This window comes from Phycodurus eques, chromosome 1 (genome assembly GCF_024500275.1).
Source record: "Phycodurus eques isolate BA_2022a chromosome 1, UOR_Pequ_1.1, whole genome shotgun sequence".
NCBI lineage: Eukaryota > Metazoa > Chordata > Actinopteri > Syngnathiformes > Syngnathidae > Phycodurus > Phycodurus eques.
Window position 1 is genome coordinate 26,131,034 of NC_084525.1, and position 27,190 is coordinate 26,158,223.

At 41.3% G+C, this 27,190-nt stretch overlaps 1 protein-coding gene across 4 annotated transcripts in view; it reads left to right on the forward strand.

Moving 5' to 3' along the window:
• Positions 1-27,190, forward strand: part of arfgef2 (ADP-ribosylation factor guanine nucleotide-exchange factor 2 (brefeldin A-inhibited)) — a 53,474-nt gene that overhangs the window by 1,941 nt on the left and 24,343 nt on the right. For 2 of the 4 annotated variants that reach the window (XM_061685327.1, XM_061685356.1), the window contains exons 2-20: positions 2,813-2,843; positions 3,454-3,577; positions 4,180-4,326; positions 5,491-5,670; positions 7,562-7,847; positions 7,925-8,044; positions 9,159-9,283; positions 9,584-9,717; positions 12,200-12,434; positions 12,522-12,621; positions 13,427-13,566; positions 18,028-18,136; positions 19,340-19,529; positions 19,606-19,717; positions 21,981-22,186; positions 23,616-23,700; positions 24,397-24,568; positions 24,648-24,799; positions 27,021-27,149. In XM_061685327.1, the coding sequence (XP_061541311.1) occupies positions 2,813-2,843; positions 3,454-3,577; positions 4,180-4,326; positions 5,491-5,670; positions 7,562-7,847; positions 7,925-8,044; positions 9,159-9,283; positions 9,584-9,717; positions 12,200-12,434; positions 12,522-12,621; positions 13,427-13,566; positions 18,028-18,136; positions 19,340-19,529; positions 19,606-19,717; positions 21,981-22,186; positions 23,616-23,700; positions 24,397-24,568; positions 24,648-24,799; positions 27,021-27,149 (2,777 nt within the window). The remainder of the gene's footprint in view (positions 1-2,812; positions 2,844-3,453; positions 3,578-4,179; positions 4,327-5,490; positions 5,671-7,561; positions 7,848-7,924; positions 8,045-9,158; positions 9,284-9,583; positions 9,718-12,199; positions 12,435-12,521; positions 12,622-13,426; positions 13,567-18,027; positions 18,137-19,339; positions 19,530-19,605; positions 19,718-21,980; positions 22,187-23,615; positions 23,701-24,396; positions 24,569-24,647; positions 24,800-27,020; positions 27,150-27,190) is intronic. The other 2 variants (XM_061685337.1, XM_061685345.1) reach the window with 2 other exon arrangements.

The following is a 27,190-nucleotide window of genomic DNA, read 5'->3' on the forward strand; positions in this document are numbered from 1 at the left end:
ACCCTGCCTCTCGCCCGAAGATAGCTGGGATAGGCTCCAGCACGCCCGCGACCCGCATGAGGAGAAGCGTTACAGAAAATGGATGGATGGATGGATATGCACATCTTTGTGTTGAAAAGTGTCACGCATGTCACTCTCCACTTTATCTCTATCATAATTTTCAGTACTACATTTTTACAAGGCATAAAGTTAAATCAAGTCAATATTCTACTGTGATGGAAGGTTTTTCTTTTTATAATTCAATAGTAAAATAACGATTTGTTCTTCCTATCAATTCATCATAAGATTTAGGCCTGGCCTACAGGAAAGAGCTGTTTATTTGTTTGCTATATCCAATGTTGTGTTTGTCATATATCCAATCGATATCCATCCATCCATCCATGTTCTGAGCCGCTTCTCCTCACTAGGGTCGCGGGCGTGCTGGAGCCTATCCCAGGTATCATCGGGCAGGAGGCGGGGTACACCCTGAACTGGTTGCCAGCCAATCGCAGGGCACATACAAACAAACAACCATTCGCACTCACATTCACTACGGGCAATTTAGAGTCTCCAATTCATGCATGTTTTTGGGATGTGGGAGGAAACCGGAGTACCCGGAGAAAACCCACGCAGGCACGGAAAGAACATGCAAACTCCACACAGGCGGGGCCGGGGATTGAACCTCGGTCCTCAGAACTGTGAGGCTGACGCTCTAACCAGTCGGCCACCGTACCGCCTGTCATACAATGGAATAATGTATTTATTGTGTTCAGTGAATAATGCTGAAGATAAAAAAACTTGCATGCTAAGTAGATTTTACACCTATCTGATCGGTATCGGCCGATAATTAGCATTTTATGCTGATTGGCTTTCATGTCGTCATTCGCTGATCCGAGCGATGATGTCATTGATCGGCTCCGGAAAAGACATTTACTCCGTGTCGCCATCGTGTACAATATATTTGATTCCAAAAGCTGGTTTATTTTTAGCCTTGGCCTTATCTTTTGACGTAGTACTGTAAGGATCTGACAGCCAATAAATGTTGCTTCGCTGGCGACCAGTTCAGGGTGTATTTTGCCTCCCGCCCGAAGATAGTTGGGATAGGCTCCAGCATGCCCACGACCCTAGTGAGGATAAGTGGTACGGAAAATGAATGAATGAATGACGGCGGTATGGGACAGAAAACACGTCTGATACAGACAACACGTAATGCCTGGATCAGATTATAAGACAAATTTGGTCTTTCACAATTGCACTATGTGAGATTACTGCAATAAAATCTTGTATTCCGATACGACCAAATCCCGTCTTTTACGATCACTGGACTTTATCTTGTCAACTCAAACGTGACCAAATACACACGTTACCATGGCGATGACAACAACAACAATCGTTCGTGCGTGTATTGTGCTGGTGAAAAAAAGAACAAAATGGGGAAAAACGTGGTGGTGGTCACCGGTGCTCGGGAGAAGACATTCATTCACGGACTGCTTGAGGTATGGTCACATACTTTTGATACACTACGGCTTGCAAGCAGGCAATAAAACGTTATGTAGCCTAGCAAGCTAGTGCTGGCACTAACGGTTATACGTAAACATGCCGGCGTTCTGTCGAATAATGCTCTCCAATTTTTGTGTGTGAAGTAATTTCATTACAGTAAGTTAGCAGTCATTATTTCTGTCATGTTGTAATGTTGGTTTGACCTGACTGATTAGAATACATGACCTGACCAAAGAATATTTTTGAAGATAGTCAGTATACAGTACTCAAGTATATACAGCAAATGAACAAGTCATTTAAGAATAAGAAGAGTCATCAAGAATTGTCAGATTTTTAAAGAATTTATTTGCAAATTATGGTAGAAAATAAGTATTTGGTCAGTAACAAAAGTTCATCTCAATACTTTGTTATATACCCTTTGTTGGCAATGACAGAGGTCAAACGTAAGTCTTCACAAGGTTTTCACACACTGTTGCTGGTATTTTGGCCCAGTCCTCCATGCAGATCTCCTCCAGAGTAGCGGAAAATTACATTTTTTTATTTATTTTTTTGGAGGGGGTGGGGGAGGGGGGATTTCGCTGGGCAACACAGACTTTCACTCCAGGACCTTGAAATGCTTCTTACGAAGCCACCCCTTCATTATTTGGGTGGTGTGTTTGGGATCATCATCATGCTGAAAGACCCAGGCACATTTCATCTTCAATGCCCTTGCTGATGGAAGGAGGTTTCACAAAATCTCACGATACATGGACCCATTATTCTTTCCTTTACACAGATCAGTTGTCCTGGTCCCTTTGCAGAAAAACAGCCCCAAAACATTCTGGTCACCTGTGACCAGAATGTGGATCATTGCTGTAGAAAATGGCTGGATAGAACAAACAGCCATGATAACAAAAAACATTGTTGTATAGGCCTACTGCATTTCCTCAAATGATGGCTTCCATTCGAACAAATAAATGCTGCACCTAAGTGGCTTTCAATTACCCTTATGATGAGCCTATTGTGTTACAGTATACATCCTCACAAAACACACCTGAGCAGAGTAGACCTTGCATCTAAAGCTGACGTTTGTGGTGGAGCCCACAGAGAAAGCAGCTTCCGAAAGTCTTGATGCCTGCATTGCTTTAGGATGTAGTGACTAAACCACATTGTTTTTAACAAATATTGGGCTGATTAAATTCCAGTTTAAGGATAAGATTTTGATGTTGAATGTGTTATTTCACAAACCTAGACATTTACGGAAGCTGTCATCAGTGTTATAATCAAAACCATATAATTGTGTTGTTAGTTATAAAGTATCCCATCCTGTCTAATTTCCCATTTCTATTCTTAGATGAAATCAAGGCGGAGCTCGAGAGGCAAAAGTAAGTGCACTCAAGCATTCATGTTTGTTTTGTACTTGAACAAACAAATCATTTTATTGTCTATTTTGGCCAAGAAACCCTTTCCCCAGAAAGGCCTATACTAAGTAATAGCTGTACACTTGACTTACTGAATTGCAGCAGCTTTGTTTTTTTTTTTTTTTTTTTTTACTGCATCAATACTTTGGACCGCAGCTGTTTGTGGTCAGGCTTGGTACTGCGAAAAGCGAATGTCCACAAATAATTGACGCTCCCATAAAAGTAATTATACCTGCCTATGGTAATAGTTTAAACCATACATACCACAAAATATGATCCCTAATGCTTGCAAAGATCATCAAACATTGATGTACCAATAAAAATACAGTACATTATAAAGCTTGCTGCTAAGCACAAAGGTAGGTACACAGTGTACAGTGCCTGTACGTACCCTAACCCTAATCTGATGATGCTGATGAAGAATTATTGGAACAGTGGAGTCTGGTCACAGCAGAGCGCAGATTTTACATAGATGTTGCCGATACTCCTGGGGCCGCCTATGCTGGTGGGGAAACTCGGTTTCCCCGTATTATGTCTGTTTTGACACCCGCTTTCTTGCCCCCCCCCCCCACAGGGATGGAACAGTGGTCCCACCCAGAGTCAACTACATCGAGGCTGACCAATACGTGCTGCCGTTTGAGTTGGCCTGTCAATCAAAGTCCCCCCGCATAGTTAGCACCTCTTTGGACTGTCTGCAGGTACACACACACACACACACACACACACAATCAGTATACACTATTCACAAAAGTTTCGGGATATTTGTCTTACAGGTGTAATTTGTTACAATGCCTTACTGCATTTTAGGTTCATCCTGAAATTCATCTGAAAATCGAATATCCCTTGTCCGTAGTGTATACTAGTGACATCACCTTGGTCTGACTGCACGCTTGCCCCACTGTTTTTACACCAGCAATATTGGCTTGGTTAAAAAAAAAAAAAAAAAAGAAAAGAAAAACACGGGCCAAAGTCTATGTTTAATTGTATACCAATTGACACTTATACATTTTTAGTAGAACTGTAGTGACCCACAAGAGGGAGACATTCACCAGGGATGTGTATCTTCAAGTGAGAGGCAGGAGATGAAAGAGTAAGAGGGAGTTGTTGGCTTCAAAGGGAGTGGTTGGCTGTTTGATGTAAAAGCACTGTTTGTAGGTGAAGAGTAAAGTGACATGGCTGGTTCTCGTCTCGCCTGATTTAATGTGTTGGTCGAGGTAGCTCGCACCACATCCAGCTCAACAACTAAACATACTGACTGGATCCGATGCTTAAAAATATGCTTTTTGTGTCTCCGTGGCAGAAACTAATAGCGTATGGCCACATCACAGGCAATGCTCCGGATAGCAGAACCTCGGGCAAGAGGCTGATTGACCGCTTAGTAGAGACGATTTGTAACTGCTTCCAGGGCCCGCAGACCGACGAAGGAGTCCAGCTACAGATCATCAAGGTATGTTCAGCTCCATGTTCACAGAGCAGTGGTTGCCGTGGACCTCCGCTTCGCAAAGCCAGCATCCTGGCTCGTGGCAGCTGCCACTGGGAAGCCCTGTGAGCCTGATTTCCGTGTGTCACCGCTGAGGCATAGCATACCGTAGTGAGCATAGCATGATTATTGCTGCAGCGATAATAGCGTTTTGGAGGTACTCTATTCGAATGTAAACATTGGAGGGACAGGGATAGGTAATACGGTAATATATAATGTGAAGATGTCTTTTTCACAAAAACCTGTGGGGAAACTCATAGGAACTACTAATACCTATTGAGAAGGACTCTGCGAGCTCTTCGCCCCAGCTGTACTGTCAATACCTTCTGCCTACCTTCCAGCGATACTGTGAACTTTCCCACAATACTGCAATAATTATCGTATCGTGATATTAATACCGTGATAAAACATTTTTCTGAATATATCAGTAGAATTGTCTAATTATTCTACAAATGTGTAGCAGTAGAGGCCCCTCCCCACATCTGCATTTAAATGAATAAACGCCCTCGGCCACTGTTTGCGGTAATACGATACTGGTTTCATGTTATGGTCCACTCATCACTGCAGTTTGTTGAAGCTGTTTGACAGATTGTTTACACACTATCTGGTTAGACAGGACAAAGTACTGTATCTTCTGTTATGATGAACACATTGCTCATAAATAAGTATTCATTGTCCACATCTTGCTTGTCAGCCCAGCCTGTTTTTCGCGCTGAAGCCGAAGACACAGGCAGCTAAAAACTGTATCACCGTGAATTTGTCACTGTATGTACGTTATAGAAATTGAAGGTAATGTATCTTAAACAGGGTGTATTAAACTGGATTTACACTGCAGAACCAAGTGCACAATTCTTATTTAATACCTACACTACCGTTCAAAATCTGTATCGGATGCATATCGGATTTTTAGCCACATTTAGAAGAGGCGTGATTCTAATATAAAGATGATTCCATGTGCATTTTCTCTTTACACTGCCATGACACATATCCCAATTGTGCCACTTGAGAGAATTAAATCTGAATTGTGTCCCTTGAACCACATAGTGTAAATCCAGGCTTAATGATGATTAAACAGCTGTTAACATTCACCTTCTGTACCCTTTTGGGGAAAAAAATAAAAAATCCATCCAGGCCCTTCTGACAACCGTGACCTCCCCGCACATCGAGATCCACGAAGGCACAATTCTCCTCACTGTCAGGACCTGCTACAACATCTACCTGGCCAGCCGCAACCTCATCAATCAGACCACCGCAAAGGCCACGCTCACTCAGATGCTCAACGTCATCTTCACCCGCATGGAGAACCAAGCTGTCAGTCCACTTTACTCTTTCGTAGCATCTCTTTATATAGAGGAACCATTCAGCAGAGTGCAAACCTCCACCAAAGCGGTTACAATGATTGTTAATTCCAAATAGTGGATGAGTCCTACACAGTTTGTTCAGATTTAGAAATACGATTTTCCACTAGCAGTAATGTGAATGCAAATAATCTCTTCCAACATTTTTTTTTACTGGTAAACAATTGTTAAATAAGACAACTATTGTTAATATTTAAAGATAAAAACAATAAATGCTAACTATAATGGAAAGTGTAATGCGAAAGTGAGTTGTCTTGCAGATGCGCCTCAGCATCTAAAGTGTTGATGGGAAACATTTTATGTGCGATCAATATTCCACCGTTGGTGGAAATTATGGCCTTAACATAAAAGCAACTGTTTTAGGGTTTTAATAGATTTTTTTTATTGTTTTTTTTTTTGTTTTTTTTATTTTTTTTTTGCTTATAGAAAAAGAAAATTATATTGACATTACAATGACATTATTCAAAACACGTTTTGGTTTTTGCTTTTTTTCCCCCCCTTCTGGGATTTGTTTTTTATCTTGATACCAAGCAAACAGTCATCCCCTCCCTCACCCTACCCCCCAGCATTAACTTGCATAAACTTCCACAGAAATAAAATAAAAAAAATGTTCTTTGCAAATCATAACAAAATAGGTGGCCACCTTTTGGAAAAATGTCCCTTTACTCAAAGCATGCATGCATACACGATCATTAATAAATTAACATTTTTAATGTTTAACAATTAATGTATAACATAATAAAATGAGACGTCAAACTACTAAGCTGAGCTGGTTCATAATGTAAGAATAATAGTAATGTTGCACCTTCTCCAGCTCTCATGTTCTTTTTTTCCCCTCTCGAGTTGTTCAGGTGAGGCAAGGCGACCTCGGTGAAATATTTGCGGCTTGCAATCACTTACTTGGGTCAGAAGTTGCCACCATGTCGATTAATCACTGCTTTTGCAATGTATAAACCGCAATATTCAGAGCCATTGAGTCCATGATTGCCTTCCTCCTGGCTCCTTTCTTGTTCTATGCAAAATAATGTGAAAATTATCCCATTCATGTTGTCTGTTTCTTAGCTGGGATTAAACTGGCTAGTCACTTTTAATCAAAATAGTCGACAGAAAGGTCAGTAAAGTCTTTTAAGTATAGTGACCAAATTGCTCATTTGGCAATAGTTTGTTTTTTAAAAATTAGCTTCACTCTGTTAATGGTCTGCTAATCGCCCTAACAATTTAAATAAACTGGATAAAATCGATTAAATGCCCAGCCCTTGTAGAGCACATTACAAAGGTGCCAAGCTGAAGGAATCAACGACATGTTACCCATCTTCAATGCATCATGGTTTTCATGCGATAATCTTACAGTAAATTGCTCCCGAAGGAAAAAAAAAATGTCATTTTATTTATAGTTGCCTTTCAGGGCACTCAAGGACACTGTACAAACATGGTGAAAATAAATGTAGCAATACAATAAAAAATAACAGAACATAAAACATTAATTAAAATGGCAAATGATATGGGAAATATTTATGTGTCTAAGCAGTCCAGAATAGGTGTGTCTTGAGTTTGGATTTGAAGAGGTTTAATGAGTCGTCTATGTCACTACTTGATGATCAATAAAATAAATAAAAATAATTGACAATAGGCGACTCAATAAAAATTGGCCTGTTACCAAATTTGGGTCCTGACCTAAAATGTGGAGAAACCCTGCTTTAGATGATGTATGACATGAAAGTGTAGGACTGTTAGACTTCTTTTCTTGTTACTGCAGCACAGGAAAGCTGTGCTAGTACCCGCAATTTTGTCTTACACCTTGATTGCTTAGTTGTTCCAGGAAGTCAGCTTCTCTTCCTCCATAGGCTTTGGAGGCACAGGAGCAAGAGAAGGACCGTCTTCGTCTGCCTCAAAACAACCCCTCTCCAGTCCCTTGTACCCAAAGGTCAGACTCCCCTGGGTCTGAACGGACGCCCACCCTGGAGCCACAGAGCTCCCCATCACCGCCAGCCAATACTCCAGATCTCAACGCTACCAACTCGACGGCACCACCTCCGCCTGACCTGGACCTAGACACATCGACAGTTAATGGAGATTCAGACTGCAGTAATGTTCCAGAGAATGGAGCAGAAGAGGTCACACCATGTGGAGGTGTGTGTTGTCGCCAGATTAATTAATTAATCTTAATTTAAAACTCCATTTTACGGCATTATCTTTTTTCCTCCCAGAATCAGTTTTTGAAGACGAACGCACTGAAGCACCTCTAGGAGAAGCTCAGGCAGCTGAAGAAGTCAACACGGATCCAGCAGCACTGACTGAAGGAGATGAAGGAGAACAACCTCACACCGGTCAGAGCTCAACTTTTTTGTGGTCATGTTCTCCCTTGAATGTCTTTTTCGTCAAAAATTCAAATGTCAGTATAGTAAACTCAAAGTAAGAATTTGCGGTACAGCCTTTGTATTGGATCTCATTAGATTGTTGACAATGACTGAAATAAGTATTTAACATGTCACCATTTTTCACACTGACCAAAGGTGCTATTGACCTGATCATTTCCCCAGATGTTGTGAACAACCCAAGTAATCCATACACACAAAGAAAGTAGAACAAATAAGATCAGAAAATAAGTTGTTTAAAAATGTGAAATGACACAGGGAAAAAGTATTGAACACATGAAGAAAGGGAGTTGCAAAAAGGCATGGAAAGCCAGGACAACACCTAAAATCTATCAATAATCAAACAGCAATGCAGCCCCTTTTCAGTGCAAATGAATATCAGCTGGTCCAGTCCTAATTGATGGCCTACAAAAGGTCTCATTGCCAAGTTGTAAGTCAAGACACATCTCATGATGGGTAAGAGCAGAGAGCTGTCTCCAGACCATCGCAAACTAATTGCTGCAAAACATAAAGGCATTGGTTACAGGTGCATTTGTAAGGTTCTGAACGTTCCAGTGTGCACGGTTGGATCCATAATACGTAGGTGGAAAGCCAATCATACCACCACAAATTTGCTTCAATCAGGTGCTCCTCGCAAGATTTCTAAGTGGATTGCAAAGAATAATCAGAAGAGTTGTCCAAGAGCCAAGGACCACCTTTGGAGTGCTTCAAAAAGACTAAAATTGCTAAAATTTGTTTTCTCTATGGCTGGTTTCTTTGGACAAATGTAAATACTTTTACAGTATATCATTTATTCATGCAAATATAATATACAGTTTGTAAACACAAACACAGCCTAAATATCCAATATTTTAATCTTTGTTGCCTCTGTGGTGAGATCTTGTCAAACAAAAGACATTGTAGACATTTCCATTTTTTTCACAAGTTCCTACCGTTGCTTTGATCCAGTCTCCTTTGTCATTCACCCGAACCGGGGAGACGTGCTTAAAACCTTTTTGCTGAACGCATAAGTAGGTTACGCATACGCTTGATTTTCAATACTGCTCTTGGCTGTTCCTCCAATTAGACGACCCCGCTGCCCAGCACGTATCTGAGGAGACAAGAGTACCTCTCCCTCGAGCCGGCGGCGAGGCACTACAACTGAACGGCATCATCGAAGACCGCTCGTCTGTTTCTTCAGCAGACATGTTGGTGAGCAACTTGCAAGTATAGTTACAGAAAAATCGCTTGGTTTTCTTTTTTTCTTTACGAGTGGTGCAGTTGTACAACATTGCAAACTACAACTACCATAATGATAAACATCACTGCCAGTCCTCCGTATTAACGTGGATATTTGAATTCAACAGCCGTCAATGGCAGTGAATGAGTAAAATGAATAGCTCTTTGACAGCGTCAATCAAAACTGATTATATTTTTTATGTTTTTTTATTTAATCACATTCGATGCTGCAACAATAAACATGCCAGTGCTTTTGCTTTCTTCGTGACTCAGGATGCTGAAGCCCTGCAAGGACCCCACAGCACCTCCCGTTTCTCTCATATTCTACAGAAGGATGCCTTCCTGGTGTTTCGCTCACTGTGCAAACTTTCAATGAAGCCACTTGCAGAAGGACCCCCAGATCCAAAGTGCGTAAGAAGCCAGCTAGCTAACAAGACCTGTTTGAGTCCTCTGAGGGCAATTTGTTCAACTGCACAGTGTCTACTTGTCTTGAAACTGCTCGAGTCACTATTGACACGTTTCCATTGGCGAAGGAAGGTGCTAAGAGGTACGCTGCATTATTGTTTTGCAACGTCTCCACATCGCCGCAACGCTCCCTTTTATTGCTGCTCTCATTCCCTCGTCCAATCAAATGTTTCTCCTTAGCCGAAAAGTACATACAGGAGTGCCTCGTTCTCCACCGTTGGTTAACCCGCCTCGTTCAGACTGATGCATTCAAATGCGGCATGGCTTTCACACTTCCACATGGTACTATTTTGTGGAACCTGGCTGCCCCAAATTAAAGTGATCTTCACGTTGAAATTTCAACTGAAAATGAAAACTAGATTGAAATACATTTCACCAAGTTTACTAGGGCTCTCCATTTATACATTTAAAGAGTCTGAATATTTACGGATATTGTATTCTTTTTCATAAATATGCAGTGTCTAAAACTCATGCTTTGATTGCCATTATTGGGGTACTGAGTTTAGAGTTTTGAAAATATTCCAGGTGAAAGCTCTGGCATTACATACATTTCTGAGAATGTGAAAAAGACTTGTTTCTAGGAAATTATTTTTTAGCCTAAAAAGAAACATAATATTTATAAGCAAGTTTTGTATTTTAGACCAAGTAATCTCATGTTAAGTAAATATATACAACATTTTCTCAAATAGATATTACAGCTAATTTTAAGACAGAATGACTGGTAATAAGCCAAAACCAATGGTTTTCACTGTCCCATCTGAAGAGCAAGACTTTTTTTTCTTTTCAGAGTAAGACCAATTGTACAACTTCTCAATTTAAGAAATGCACGAATAACACCAATTAAAGTTTTAATTCACCTGTTTTTATTGTCAAGCACATCACAGCAGCAATATTCACTTTTATACAATTGCGATGATATACAAACGTGCCTGTGAATACCTGATTCATCCAGGTCATTTTATTCTCAGGGCATTAAATCGATCACAGCTGGATTCTGGTTGTCTATGGTTGTCTTGTCTGGTTATTTAGGTTAGTCTGTCCTTACTAAGACCTTGGTGCATGAATTGATGAAACCTGCTCAGATGAGAGATGAAACGTCTTGTAAGACAACCGGAACAGTCCATTTGCTTTTTTTAACGTAATACAAGCAAGAAAAAAAAACATTACGATGTCACATATTGGTATGTGGGAAATAATAAATATAGCCTAATATGCTACAGTGCTATTGTGGCAACAGTGAATCCCTCCTAATTCCCAGCATGCTCTTTGTAAATAATTGTACTAAATCAAACTACCAGTAAACGTTTTGCTTTATTTAGATTTGTCCTGCCCGGGCAGACACTCGAGTGTGTGCCTTTGCTTCCTGTACATAATGCAAGGTTGATATGCGTGCATTTTATTTCATGAAACCCTGATTGTGGGTTGTGGTAAACATTAGCCTTCCAGTCATGTTCTCTAAATTGCTAAGGGTTACCTGGCGACTTAACTGGGTGATGGCTGCCGCCCACCTTGTGATTCGACCAAACCCCATTAAAATTCTGTGAGGTTCAGCAACGAGTACACACACACACACACACACACACACTTACCTCTTGAATGAGAGAGAAATATCCTGCTTAAACTGGACTTGTTTTAAGATGTTTTCACTCAAGTTGAGTAAGAAACAAACCACAAAAAGACTTAATGAATTAGTTTTGAGTTTATACTACTTGGAATGCACTTATTTTAAGGTTTTTCTCTCTTTTGTAGAGCCAGCGTATTTTCCTTATTTCAAGAAATTTTCCATGGAACTCACTTCTTGCACGAGCAGATCATTTCACTTATTTCTAGTCTGAATCCTCTCAAAACAAGTATACATTTCCTAAGGCATATTTTTTACTGTATGTGTCAAAAACAAGAAGATAAATTCCGAGATTTGTGTGTAAATGTACTGTGGTTGCATGGAGTGGACCAACACCAAGTTCTGTCTCTTCACAGGTTATAGTGCCTTGACATCTCTGGTTACTGTAACTTTACCCTAGGTTACATGTTGTGGCTAGGCCAAAGTAAACAGCCCATAGAGACCATGATAATCTATTGTGTAACCCCCCTTGTTTAAACTGTGAAATACTCTTGATAGAAACCTCTGTTTGTTGGGATTGGTTTTGGCTTTAATCACATTCCAATGTGTGTTTGTCACTTGAGATGTCGTCATGGTCTCTCATCCATTTTTCCATTCATTTGAGCTGACCTTATAGCAAGAGTGTCCTAAACCAGGGCTTCTCAATTGTTCACCTCATAAGCTTAACGCCAAACTGCCAAGCTATGGCTCGCGGACTCCTGTTCCAAAACCACTGTCCTAAACAGTTGGAGGATGCCAGTTGGGATCCGTTGTGGTTGCCTACATGTAAATTATTTTGTGTTTTCAAATTGTATTTTGTGTAGGTCACACGAGTTGCGATCCAAGATCGTGTCGCTGCAGCTGCTGCTCTCCGTGCTGCAGGGCGCAGGACCGGTGTTCCGCACCCACGAGATGTTCGTCAATGCCATAAAGCAGTATCTGTGTGTGGCACTGTCAAAAAATGGCGTCTCCTCCGTGCCAGAGGTGTTCGAGCTCTCTCTGGCCATCTTCCTCACATTGCTCTCCCACTTCAAGGTCCACCTGAAGATGCAGATTGAGGTACATGTAACAGTGGGTGGTGGCAGCTTGCAAACTGCCATCTTGTTGTTGTATTTTCAAAACTCTTTCTCGCATACTGTGCTTCAGGTGTTTTTTCGGGAGATTTTTCTCACCATCTTGGAGACTTCGACAAGCTCCTTCGAACACAAGTGGATGGTCATCCAGACACTAACACGCATTTGTGCAGGTATGCGTCGAAAGCGGGGGTAGTCAAAGTATGGCCAGTGGACCACCTGTAATTTGTTACATTTATTTAGCAGGTTAGGTTTATTTTATTAAATAATTGGGCAATTGATTTATTGTAAATAGCTAAAATATATAAAAAAATTATCTATCTATATATATATATATATATATATATATATATATATATATAGATACATATGACCATACGTGACCATCGTATTGATAATTATAATGGATCAATTATAATAAAATTCTAAATAATGAAATAAAAACAGTATTTTACATATGTATTTTAATCTTTTTTACTCAGTCTACAAGTAACTTGGCCCGTCTGTCTGTTTTTCAAAAAAATCATAACTGAATATGAATGAACATGCAGTGTTTATTTTGGCAGATAGACAAACATTTCTCCAGATGAGTTAAAGTTAAGTTTATCCTTTATTATTGTTTATTTTTACTTTTAGGTTATTTGTGATGAATGTTCTTTCATAGTACTTTCAACAAGGCATCGCTGCCATTATCCTGAGCCTAACAAAAGTCTGCTAGCTTAATGCTAACATACCAAGGAAAACTGTTATTTTAGCGTGCACACAGCAGTAACGCATAACAATATAACATCCAACAATACTCACAATCATATAGTTAATCTCTCTGCTTTGTGGAAACAAAACTGCTGGAGTTTAAGCATTCGCTTTAGTTTAATTGGCTGTCGACTTCCTCTTGACATCATCATCAGACGCTGTCAATAGTCAATTGGTCAACAATAATGTATTCCCCGTTTTGTGATGCTTGCCTTTCCTCTCCAGATGCCCAATGTGTGGTCGACATCTACGTAAACTACGATTGTGACCTCAATGCCTCCAACATCTTTGAGCGCCTTGTCAATGACCTCTCTAAAATAGCTATGGGCAGGAGTGGTCAGGAGCTGGGCATGTCTCCTCTGCAGGTACACCCTTGTGGTTGGCCACTCTGATGCATGGCACACAGTTGGAAGAAGGAGAATGACATATCCCCTTGTGTTTAATTTGTTTTAAAGTAACATGAGGATTTATATAAGACAATGTGTTGGTGAATTGTATTTACTGTATTTCTTCGTGTAGTGGCCAGGGGTGTTTATTTACGCAAATGCAGAGAAACAATAAATAAATAAAATAAAATGGAGAGGCCTTTATTTGTACAAATGAATTTTTTATCACAATATGAAATATGTAATTTTTGTCTTCATTGAAGTATTATATTACTGTATATGATCCATTCATTTTCTATAAAACCTGTCCTCATTAGGGTTGTGGGTAAGCTGGATCCATCCATCCATCCATTTTCCTCCGCTTATCCGAGGTCGGGTCGCGGGGACAGCAACCTGAGCAGGGAAGCCCAGACTTCCCTCTCCCCAGCCACTTCCTCCAGCTCTTCCGAGGGGATCCCGAGGCGTATCCAGGCCAGCCGAGAGACATAGTCTCTCCAGCGTGGAGAGACATAGTCTCTCCAGCGTGGAGAGACTATGATGTTGATGATGTTCGTGGCCGGAACACATCCAGGAGGGATCCTCTCAATGCGGAGGAGCTGCGGCTCTGGGATGACCGCGCTTCTCACCCTATCTCTAAGGGAGAGCCCGGATACCCTGCGGAGGAAACTCATTTCAGCCGCTTGTATCCGGGATCTTGTTCGTTCGGTCACGACCCACAGCTCGTGACCATAGGTGAGGATAGGAACGTAAATCGAGAGCTCCGCCTTTTGGTTTAGCTCCTTCACCACAACGGACCGATTTAAAAAAATCTGCATCACTGCAGAAGCTGCACCGATTCGCCTGTCAATCTCTCGTTCCAATCTTCCCTCACTTGTGAACAAAACCCAAGATATTTGAACTCCTCCACTTGCGGCAGGATCTCATCCCCGACCCGTAGAGGGCACTCCACCCTTTTCCAACTGAGGACCATGGTCTCAGATTTGGAGGTGCTGATTCTCAACCCAGCTGCTTCTCACTCTGCTGCGAACCACTCCAGTGAGAGTTGGAGATCACGGCTTTATGAAGCCAACAGAACCACATCATCTGCAAAAAGCAGAGATACAATACTGAGGCCACCAAACAGGACCCCCTCTACTCCTCGGCTGCGCCTAGAAATTCTGTCCATAAAAGTTATGAACAGAATCGGTGACAAAGGGCAGCCTTGGCGGAGTCCAACCCTCACCGGTCCGACTTGCTGCCGCAATGCGGACCAAACTCTGACAATGGTCGTACAGGGACTGAACAGCCCGTAGCAGGTGGTTCGGCACCCCATATTCCTGAAGCACCTCCCACAGGACTCCCCGAGGGACACGGTCGAATGCCTTCTCCAAGTCCACAAAACACATGTAGACTGGTTGGGCGAACTCCCATGCACCCTCGAGGACCCTGCTGAGGGTGTAGAGCTGGTCCACTGTTCCACGGCCAGGACGAAAACCACATTGCTCCTCCTGAATCTGAGAGTCGACTTCCCAATGGACCCTCCTCTCCAGCACCCCTGAATAAGAACTTACCAGAAAGGCTGAGGAGTGTGATCCCCCTGTAGTTGGGAACACACCCTGCGGTCCCCATTTTCAAAAAAGGGGACCAGCACCCCAGTCTGCCAATCCAGAGGCACTGTCCCTGATGTCCACGCGATGTTGCAGAGGCGTGTCAACCAGGACAACCCGAAAACATCCAGAGCCTTTAGCAACTCCGGGCGAATCTCATCCACCCCTGGGGCCTTGCCACCGAGGAGCTTTTTAACCACCTTGGTGACCTCAACTCCAGAGATAGGAGAGCCCGCCTCAGAGACCCCAGACTCAGCTTCCAGATGGGAAGCAGTGTCGGTGGAATTGTCTTCGAAGTATTCTCCTCACCGACTCACAACGTCCCGCGTCGAGGTCAGCAGTGCCCCATCCTCACTATACACAGTGTTGATGGTGCACTGCTTTCCCCTCCTGAGACGTCGGATGGTGGACCAGAATTTCCTCGAAGCCGTTTGGAAATCGTTCTCCATGGCCTCACTGAACTCCGCCCACGTCTGTTTTTTTTGCCTCAGCGACCACCAAAGCTGCATTTCGCTTGGCATCCGGGACGCATCAGCTGTCTCAGGCGTCCCACAGGCCAAAAAGGCCCGATAGGACTCCTTCTTCAGCTTGACGGCATCCCTCACCGCTGGTGTCCACCGACGGGTTCGGCGATTGCTGCCACGACAGGCACAGACTACTTTACGGCCACAGCTCCGGTCGGCCGCCTCGGCAATGCAGGCACAGAACATGGTCCACTCGGACTCAATGTCCCCCGCCTCCCCTGGAACGTGAGCAAAGTTCTGTTGGAGGTGGGAGTTGAAAGTCCCTCTGACAGGGGATTCTGCCAGACGTTCCCACCAGAACCTCACAATACGTTTGGGCCTGCCAGGTCGGACTGACATCTTCCCCCACCATCGGAGCCAACTCACCACCAGGTGGTGATCAGTTGACAGATCCACCCCTCTCTTCCACCAGAGTGTCCAAGACATACAGTCGCAAGTCAGATGACGCGGCCGCAAATCAGATGACACGACCACAAAGTCGATCATCGAACTGCGACCTAGGGTGTCCTGGTGCCAAGTGTACGTGTGGACACCCTTGTGCTTGAACATGGTGTTTGTTATGGACAATCCGTGGTGAGCACAGAAGTCTAGTAACAAAACACCACTCTGGTTCTGATCGGGTGGGCCGTTCCTCCCTATCATGCCCCTCCATGTCTCACTGTCATTGCCCACGTGAGCATTGAAATCCCCCAGCAGAACGATGGAGTCCCCAGCGGGAGCGCTCTCAAGCACCCCTTCCAAGGACTCCAAAATCGTTGGGTATGCTGAACTGCTGTTTGATGCATAGGCAGTGTGAACCCCAATGTACAGGCGCCGAGCCAGGGGGCAATAAGTATACCCACTCCTGCTTGGCGCGTCTCACCTGTGCAACTCTAGAGTGGAAGAGAGTCCAACCCCTCTCAAGAGGACTGGTACCAGAGCCCAAGCCGTGTGTGGAGGCGACCCCGACTATATCTAATCGGAACTTCTCGACCTCGCACACCAGCTCAGGCTCCTTCCCTCCCAGAGAGGTAACGTTCCACGTCCCTAGAGCCAGCTTCTGTTGTCATGGATTGGATCGCCGAGGTCCCTGCCTTCGGTCACCGCCCAGCTCACAATGCACCGACCCCTATGGCCCCTCCCACAGGTGTATGGCACATGGGAAGGGGGACCCACATTACCCTTTCGGGCCATGGGTGTAGGCCCGGCCACCAGGCGCTCTCCTTCGAGCCCAACCTCCAGGCCTGGCTCCACACGGGTCCCCGGTGACCCGTGTCCTGGCAAGGGAAAACACGATACAATCATTTTTCTCATCATAGGGGTCTTTGGAGCCGTGCGTTGTCTGGTCCCTCACCAAGGACCTGTTTGTCATGGGTGACCCTGCCAGGGGCATAAAGCCCCAGACAATTTAGCTCCTAGGATCATTGGGACACACACACACCTCCACCATGATAAGGTGACGGCTCAAGGAGTGTCCCAATAAAATCTATATTGTAATCTACATCCATCCATTTTCTGTACTGCTTATCCTCGCTAGGGTAACGGCGTGGTGGAGCCTATCCCAGCTATATCCGAGCGAGAGGCGGGGTACACCCTGAACTCGTCGCCAGCAAATCGCAGGGCACATATAAACAAACAACCATTCGCAGTCACATTCACACCTACGGGCAATTTAGAGTCTTCAATCAACCTACCACGCATGCTTTTGGAATGTTGGAGAAAACCGCAGTGCCTGGAGGAAACCTACGCAGGCACAGGGAGAACATGCAAACTCCACACAGGCGGGGCTGGGATTTGAACCCCGGTCCTCAGAACTGTGAAGCATATGTGCTAACCAGTCGATCACCGTGCCGCCTTTAATAAACATAATTTTTAATAATATACAGTAATATATTACTGTCTGATGCATCACTCATGGGGAAAAGAATATGTGCACTTCCACTTGACACAAGTGGGATTGAGTCATTAAACTTACCTTTTGTCATTTACACAATAATAAAGGTTAGGAAATAAATGCAAATTGTAACAGAAAACAGGCTATGACTTACTACATTGGAAAAGAAGCAGAAAAATATTTTGTTTCACTTTTCACTGTGCACGAGGTGCATTTAAGGACCAGTGACAAAACAGGACATATCAAAAGTAGGTAAAAAAAAAAAACACTATCAAACTTATAAAACACATCAACTCATATACCTCATATTACTGTGAAGGAATTTTGACTATACTAATGCACAATATGCAGTATTGACATTTGAAGATTTTTGGGGGGAAAAAATTGTGCATTATATATTACAAATTACGGTAAATGAATAGTGTGTTCTTAACACTTCCTTCTTTGCTGTCAACAGGAGCTCAGCCTACGTAAGAAGGGCCTGGAGTGTCTGGTGTCCATCCTTAAATGTATGGTTGAGTGGAGCAAGGACATGTATGTCAACCCGAACCTTCAAGCCAACCTCGGTAAGCGTGTGGGGTATCTTCACATTCAATCAATTAGGGCTGGCCGATTAGTCAAAATTTAATCGTGATTTCAATTTTGGCTTGTCACGATCATCCATCCATCCATCCATTTTCAGTACCGCTTATCCTCATAAAAACGTTATATTCAGAGAAAATTTATTAATGTGCCATGGTTGTGTATGCAAGTTCCTGCATTGTAAATGCACCCTTTGTTGCTTGTAGCAAGCGTGTGACACGTTCTTCTGCCCGCCCCCCCCCCAGCGTGCTTTAAGCTGTTTATTGTTTTGACACATGAGGATATGTATACATATACAGCTATATATACACATATACATATACATATACAGCTATATACAGCTATATATATATATATGCATACATATATATATATATATATATATATATATATGCATACATATATATATATATATATATATATATATATATGCATATATATATATGCATATATATATATATATATATGCATATATATATATATGCATATATATATATGCATATATATATATATATATATATATGCATATATATATATATATATATATATATATATATGCATATATATATATATATATATATATGCATATATATATATATATATATATGCATATATATATATATATATATGCATATATATATATATATGCATATATATGCATATATATATATATGCATATATATGCATATATATATATATATATGCATATATATGCATATATATATATATGCATATATATATATATATATGCATATATATGCATATATATATATATATGCATATATATATATATATATATATATATATATATGCATATATATGCATATATATATATATATATATATATATATGCATATATATATATATATATATATATATATATATGCATATATATATATATATATATATATATATATATATATATATATATATATATATATATATATATATATATATATATATATATATATATATATATATGCATATATATATATATATATATATGCATATATATATATATGCATATATATATATATATATATATATATATATATATATGCATATATATATATATATATATATATATGCATATATATATATATATATATATATATATATATGCATATATATGCATATATATATATATATATATATATATATATATGTATGTTTGTTTTGTTTTGTAGGCCAGGATCCTCCATCTGAGAGTGAAATGTCAGAGTTGAAGCTTCCGGAGCAGCTGGGAGGACGTCGAGACAGCGTCAACTCCTTGGACTCCACGGTCTCGTCTGGTGTACTGCTGTCTCAGCCGGACCACCCTGAGCAGTACGAAGTCATCAAACAGCAGAAGGACATCATCGAGCATGGCATCGAACTGTGAGCCTTTCGAAAGATACGGTTGTTGTTCAGAAAATGTAGTGGAGTGTGATTGTTCTTACCCCTTTTCCCCCAGCTTTAACAAAAAGCCAAAACGGGGTATCCAGTACCTGCAGGACCAGGGCATGTTGGGTTCCACAGCTGAGAATATCGCACAGTTCCTTCACCAGGAGGACAGATTGGACACAGTAAGCGACTGGTGGATTTTTTTTTAGATATATACCTGTAGAAGAAAAACCCACAGTGGTCAAAGTAATAACTTGAATCTCACAAAACTAATAATGAATAAAAATATAATGAATATTAACCAGTGAAAATCAGACATTGCTTTTGAAACAGAATTATTTTAAAACACAAACTCATGAAACAGGCCTGGACAAAAAAATATGATACCCCTAGCAAAAGATAATAATGAAATAATTATTAAAATAATAAAAAATAAGAACATGTTCAAACAAAATGGCTTCCTTGAACATCATTTCCTGTTGTCTTATTTAAATGGTGACAAGTATTCACTGTGCTGCTTGGTGACATGGTGTGTACCACACTAAACATGGACCAGAGGAAGCAAAGGATGGAGTTGTCTCAGGAAATTAGAAAGAAAATTCTAGACAAGCAAGTTTAAAGTTATAAAGGATATCAGGCTATCTCCAAGCAGCTTGGTGTTCCTGTCACATATTATTCAGAAATTTAAGATCCACGGGACTGTAGTCATCCTCCCTGGATTTGGTCGCAGGAGGAAAACTGATGACAAATTGAAGAGACGGATAATATGAATGGTAACAGAAGAGCCCAGAACAACATCAAAAGAAATAAAAGGTGAACTCCAAGGTCAAGGTACAGTGGGTACGGAAAGTTTTCAGACCCCCTTAAATTTTTCCGCTCTTTGTTATATTGCAGCCATTTTCTGAAGTCATTGTTCATTATTTCCACATTAATGTGCTCACAGGACCCCATATTGACAGAAAAAACGGCATTGTTGACATTTTTGCTGATTTATTAAAAAAGAAAAACTGAAATATCACACAGCCATAAGTATTCAGACGCTTTGCTCAGTATTTAGTAGAAGCACCCTTTTTAACAAATACAGCCATGAGCCTTTTGGGGAATGATGCAACAGGTTTTGCACACCTGGATTTGGGGATCATCTGCCATTCCTCCTCGCAGATCCTCTCCAGTTCTGTCAGGTTGGATGGTGAACGTTGGTGGGGGAACCATTTTCAGGTCTTTCCAGAGATGTTCAATTGGGTTTAAGTCAGGGCTCTGGCTGGGCCATTCAAGAACAGTCACGGAGTTGTTCTGAAGCTACTCCTTCGGTATTTTAGTTGTGTGCTTAGGGTCATTGTCATTTTTTAGTTTTTTCTGTCAATATGGGGTGCTGTGTGTCCATGAATGTGGAAAAAAATTTACTTAAAAGATTTTAGCAAATGGCTGCAATATAAACAAGAGCGAAAAATTTAAGGGGTCTGAATACTTTCCGTACCCACTGTACATCAGTGTCAGATCGCACCATCTGTGTCATTGTTTGAGCCAAAGTGGATTTCATGGGAGATAACCAGAGAGGACAGCACTGTTGAAAATAAATCATAAAAACACGAGACTGGAATTTGCCATGTTGACAAGCCACAAAGCTTCTGGAAGAATGTCCTATGGACAGACGAGACAAAACTGGAACTTTTTGGCAGGGCACATCAGCTCAATGTTCACAGATGCAAAAATGTAGCATACCAAGAAAAGAACACTGTCCCAACTGTGAAACATGCTGGTCTGGGGCCAATTTACCACATCTGGCACAGGGTGTCTTGAATCTGTGCAGGGTCAATGAAATGTCAAGACTGTGAAGGTCTTATATTGAGAAATGTGTTACCCAGTGTCAAAAAGCTTGGTCTCAGTTTCAGGTCATGGGTCTTGCAACAGGATAATGACCCAAAGCACGCAGCTAAAAACACCCAAGAATGCAAAGAGCAAAACATTGGACTATTCTGAAGTGGCCTTCGATGAGCCTTCATATAAATCATATTGAACATCTGTGGAAGGAGATGAAACATGCCATCTGGAGAAAGCACCCTTCAAACCAACAACTGAAGAAGTTTGCTTATGAAGAGTGGGCCAAAATACCTGCTGAGAGGTGCAGAAGTCTCATTGAAAGTTACAAAGATTTTTGATTGCCTCAAAAGTTTGTGCAACAGAATATTAAGGTAAGGCTACCATAATTTTTGTCCAGGGCTGTTTCATTAGTTTTTGTTTTTGTTAAATAATTGTTGAACAACAATTAAACGTCTAATTTTCATTCGATTTTTGTTTATGATTACATTTGTCAGATTCAAGATATTCCTGTGACCACTGAGGGTTTTTCATTAATTAACAGAGGGTACTAGCAATTTTGTCCACGTGTGTAAATTGCATTGAAGTTCAATCACGATGCTTACCACCATGTGTTTGCATTTATAGACCCAGGTGGGCGAGTTCCTGGGTGAGAACATTAAGTTGAACAAAGAGGTGATGTACTCCTACGTTGACCAGCTGGACTTCTGTGGGCGGGACTTTGTCTCGGCCCTCAGAGCCTTTTTGGAAGGATTCAGATTGCCGGGGGAAGCCCAGAAGATTGACAGGCTGATGGAGAAGTTTGCTGCCCGTTACCTCGAGTGCAACCAGGGGTGAGGCCGCTACAGTACATGAGAATAATGTCCTGGGGCCTCACTTATCAATGCTGCGGCCGCGCAAAATGGCGCTAGGTTCCTGCGCACAGTTATGTGACCTTTCAAAAGAACTTGATGGGTAAAAGTGTGCACAAGTCCAGAAACTCTTTTCCTCCCGGAGGCCTAGGCACATTTTGAAGACAAGGAAATTAAGCGACCCATGAGGTTATTTGCCACCTCATGCGTCGCTATATGTCCTTGTCATGCCATGCCTCTCACACGTCAACTTTCAATATCAAATGTTAATTATGGATTATATTTTGCTCTTTGTGTATGACTTTGTTATTGTGTTGTCTGTCCTTTTTTTAAAATTATGATATTCCTCATGCCTTTAAAATTACCCGGTTGGGGATAAATAAAATAGACTTATTGATCGATCGATTGAGATTGATATGACACAAATTTAAATTGGCATCTGATGATGGGGCACAATTATTTATTTGCATCTAATGAAGTGGGACCATTTTTTTCCCGACGGTCCTCCCCGTTGAACTCATTGCATTTACCGCAGCAGTGGTGACTTCCTGCCACTCACTGAGTTTCCTTTTCTTTTTTGTGGCACTTCAAAAGCCAGTGTCCTCGCTGATAAGCACGTCAACTTCTGTCTCAGAGAATTTTTTTTTTTTTCCAATTTGTTTCTGCCGTGCCATATATCACCCTTCAAAATACATTAGCCAGTTTCATTTATAATCATGAGCTGATTTGGATTTAGTTGCGGGATCAACGTGCCTACTTTCCTAAGTGTGTGACTTGTCAAGGAAAATTCCCTACATGTGTGTGTACTCCAATAATTCCCAACAGGTGTGTGTGTAATATGCGTATTGATTCCAAATTTGCATTTGATATGTGGCGTGCGCGGGCGAGTGGAGAAGGGTTGCTGGCTGCGTCCTACCAGCGCTCAGCGACCATTACTTCCAACTGGAATAAACAAAATACACATTAAACCACTTAGTTTATTTGTTCATGTGTTGTATTTTTTTTTTTTGCTATTAAAGATATAACCGTGCTTTTCCGGTTCTGTCTCTCAGCCATGTTGCTGTCTCGATTTGCACATTACGCCACCACACTTGAAAAAAAAAGCCCTCAATTTTATCATCAGTTCTATATGATTAAAATGTAAACTGGTAAAATAAAAAATATTTATATTAAGTGAATTTTTAGGACTTTTTTCAGTGAAGTAGCAGTAGCGCCGTTGATGGGCCGCAACCCCCCCTACAGGTGGCCGTGTGTACGCATGATTTGATCGGATTTTGCTCGCACCCATTCTCAGCTTTTGTGTGCATGTACACTTTTAGTAAGACTCCTGCACTCTTTTTGATTGGTGAGGCCCCTGATTTTGTCACTAGTATGTAGATAATTGGTGCTTTGTTTTGTTTTTATTTTGCAGACAAACTTTGTTTGCCAGTGCAGATACAGCTTATGTGCTGGCCTACTCCATCATCATGCTCACCACAGACCTGCATAGTCCTCAGGTAAGAACAAGGACGCTCTTGTATGCTCTGCATAGTGTGCTGCTAAGTTAAATGCTGCATTAAGGTCCAAAAGCCACGTGTAAAGAAACAAGCAAGCATGATTCATGTATTTAAGTGGCGGCCTGTCGGCTTTTTTTTTTTTAATTATTATGATGGGGCGCTGTGTTAATTAAGAGGGGAAGATCCAGTTAGCAGGGCAATGGAAACACTAGAGAAAACAAAAATGGCTCTCAGTCGTGCACAGACCTCCACCAAGGGCATACAATCCTAATTTGGATCATCACTGAATTGTACATCGTCGGACATATACCGACCTCCTACTTTATGGCTGAATTTTATCAATGGCCGTCACATTATTCACTGGGGAATTACGATGACAAAAAAATGCCCTGTCTTTTAGATTGTTTAAAGAATCATTGGAAATCACAATGCTGTGAGGCTTTTTTTTTCTCGCCAATTAAGAGATAAAAAACCCTAACTGTAGAAAGATGAGTTTATCCAATGACATTTAGTAGATATAAGTGACTTTTCTTGCTAGTATCTCAATCAAAAAATATAATCCCAAATACGCCCTGCGGTTGTACGCAACATACCCATAATGTTCTTAAAGCATTTTAGGCATTTTTTTTCCTTTGTTAATCTGGTTACGGTTGACTTTATCTTCACATTTCGAGTCACTGTTGTTCATGTATTTAGGTGAAGAACAAGATGACAAAGGAGCAGTACATCAAGATGAACCGCGGAATTAACGACAGTAAGGATCTGCCTGAAGAGTATTTATCCTCCATATATGATGAGATTGCCGGCAAGAAGATAGCTATGAAGGAGAGCAAAGAGTTCTCAGTCACACCCAAGTCGACCAAGCAGAGTGAGTATTTTTTTCTGGATCAATGTGCCACATCTTTTCTTTTTATCCACCTTGGCATCTCACGTTTCTCTCACTTGAGGTGTAGCCAGCGAGAAGCAGCGTCGCCTGTTGTACAACATGGAGATGGAGCAGATGGCCAAGACTGCTAAAGCTCTGATGGAGGCGGTCAGCCACGCTCAGTCCCCCTTCTTCAGCGCTACACACCTGGAGCATGTCCGGCCAATGTTCAAGGTCTGGGAATTGGTATACTCTAGCCTTGTGCGCTCACTGACATGGATACAGTTAGGGCCTGAAGTATTTGGACGGTGACAGAGTTTGTACGATTTTTGTCCCTGTACACCACAACAATTTATTTGAAATAAAAGGAATCAAAAAGTGATAGAGGGGAAAACTTTAATAAAGGAGGTTTCAAAACAATATGACGTTTACCATTCAGCATTTCCTGCCATTTTACCTCTATTTCTAAGGGTTCAACGGCCTGAAGTCTGTAGCCCATGGTCATAACCAAATTGTGAGTTTCTTCCAGGGTGTTTTGTCAAGCCTTCACTTGCTGCTGGTTTTTGGATATTGCTGCCTTGATTTTTGTCTTCAGCAAGAGAAAAGCATGCTCTATTGTCTTCAGGTCAGTTTCCTGACATGGCCACCTTAATTTAGATAATGTAGATAGATCCATCCATTTTATATACTGTTTATCCTCATTAGGGTTGCAGGAGTGCTGCAGCCTATCCCAGCTGACTTGGGGCAAGATGTGGGGTGCACCCTGGACTGTGATTGCCAGCCAATCGCAGGGCACTTATTGACAAACCCACTACCATTTGCATTCACTTTCACGGACAATTTAGTGTTCAATTAATCTGACGTGCATGTTTTTTGGAATGTGGGAGGAAACTAGAGTAACCAGAGAAATCCCATATACAGCGAGAACATGGAAGGCTGGAGCCCTGATTCGAACCCTAACCTCAGAACTGCGAAGGTGGATGCGGTAACCACACGCCCACTGTGCCATACTTTAATCTTCTATACTTCACAGTTTATCTTGTCACATCATCGATAAACATCAGTAAGCCTGTTTCATTAGCAGTTATACAAGCCATAACAGGCCAAAGCACTGCCTCCGCCAGGTATGAAACATATGTGGTATGCTTTGGATCATGAGCTGTTCCTTTGCTTCTCCATACTTCTCCCATCATTCTCATACAAGTTGACATTGATCCAAAGCGTCCAATTCCAGAACATTGCCAGAACTTACAAAGTCTAATTTGAATATATCCTGTCTTCGAATGTTACCCAGTGAAAATGCACCGAAGTATAAAGCTTCTGTATTTACTTTAATCCAGACATCTCTTGATGTTTGATTTGGACAATTCTCTGCTTGAATTGTGTTGTTTACAGTCAAACAAGAAAAAAGCATTCAGCTATCATCCACTGTAGGTGTTTTACTGTGAGAATAACAGGAATATTATTCCATGGCCAGTCTGTGGCCTGATGTTGTCAATAGTGCATGCTTTTCACTCAGTCAAGACATAAGTGAAGGCAGCAAGTGAAGGGTGCTCTAGTGAAGGCCTGGTAACATTGTTCAGTTCAAAACCATTTAGGTTTCCCCCTCCCCCCATGGTCTCTCAATAGCGCAGATTTTCACCAAATGCAGGTGGGTATAAAACGTATCCCCACCATATTTCTGTGAAGCCTCTTAAATTAAAGCTTAAAGTCCATACTTAAATTCTTTATTGCATATTCTTTTATACTTTTACTTTTATGCTTCACTGTGCCTACAGTCCATTTAGCCTTGCTGAAACAACAACAGGGCTCCCACCTATCCTGGAAAATTATTGACCAATTTTCCAGTAATGGAAATCATAAAATGTCCAGTGGTCCCAGGTATGCCGTTGTTAGTGTGTCTCTTTTTGTTTCTGGCGTCTAGCCTCCAATATTAATTATATACAGCATTGGTGAAAAGTCATTTAGGAAGTGCTGATGACAAACCTGCTCACACTAATAAGTAAACAGAAGTGGTTTACAACACCCCTTACTCTTTGGCTATAGTCCACTGAAACAAGTTTGTTTTGTTTATTTAATGAAAATATGAATCATACTTTTATCATTTAAAATATATGACAGGATTTCACGTGCAAGAAAAAACCCAAAAACGGCACATCTTTCAAATGAAATGTGTGAGGGGAAGAAGATTAAACATGGACCCTACCTCGGTAAATGTACTAAATGCAAATCACAGCTACAGAGAACACTTCTGGAATGGATGAATGTAATTAATATGAATGAATGCAATGTATGATGTAGTAACTTTTCTGTCATATTGTAGACCCTGAAAATATTTGAAAGAAGAGTGGGAATGCAGAAAAAGTTAATGGTGGAAATTTTGATCAGTTTTGTAAGGTTTTGAAAGAGGTTTGTGCGTAGATTTTGAAAGTGAGCAACTATTTTCAACTTCCAGCTGGCGTGGACCCCTTTATTGGCAGCATTCAGTGTGGGCCTTCAGGACTGTGATGACCCAGAGGTGGCCTCACTGTGTCTGGAGGGCATTCGGTGTGCCATCAGGATTGCCTGCATCTTCAGCATGCAGGTATACATTGCTCCTGTGCTCTTTGATTTAAACTGGCAATC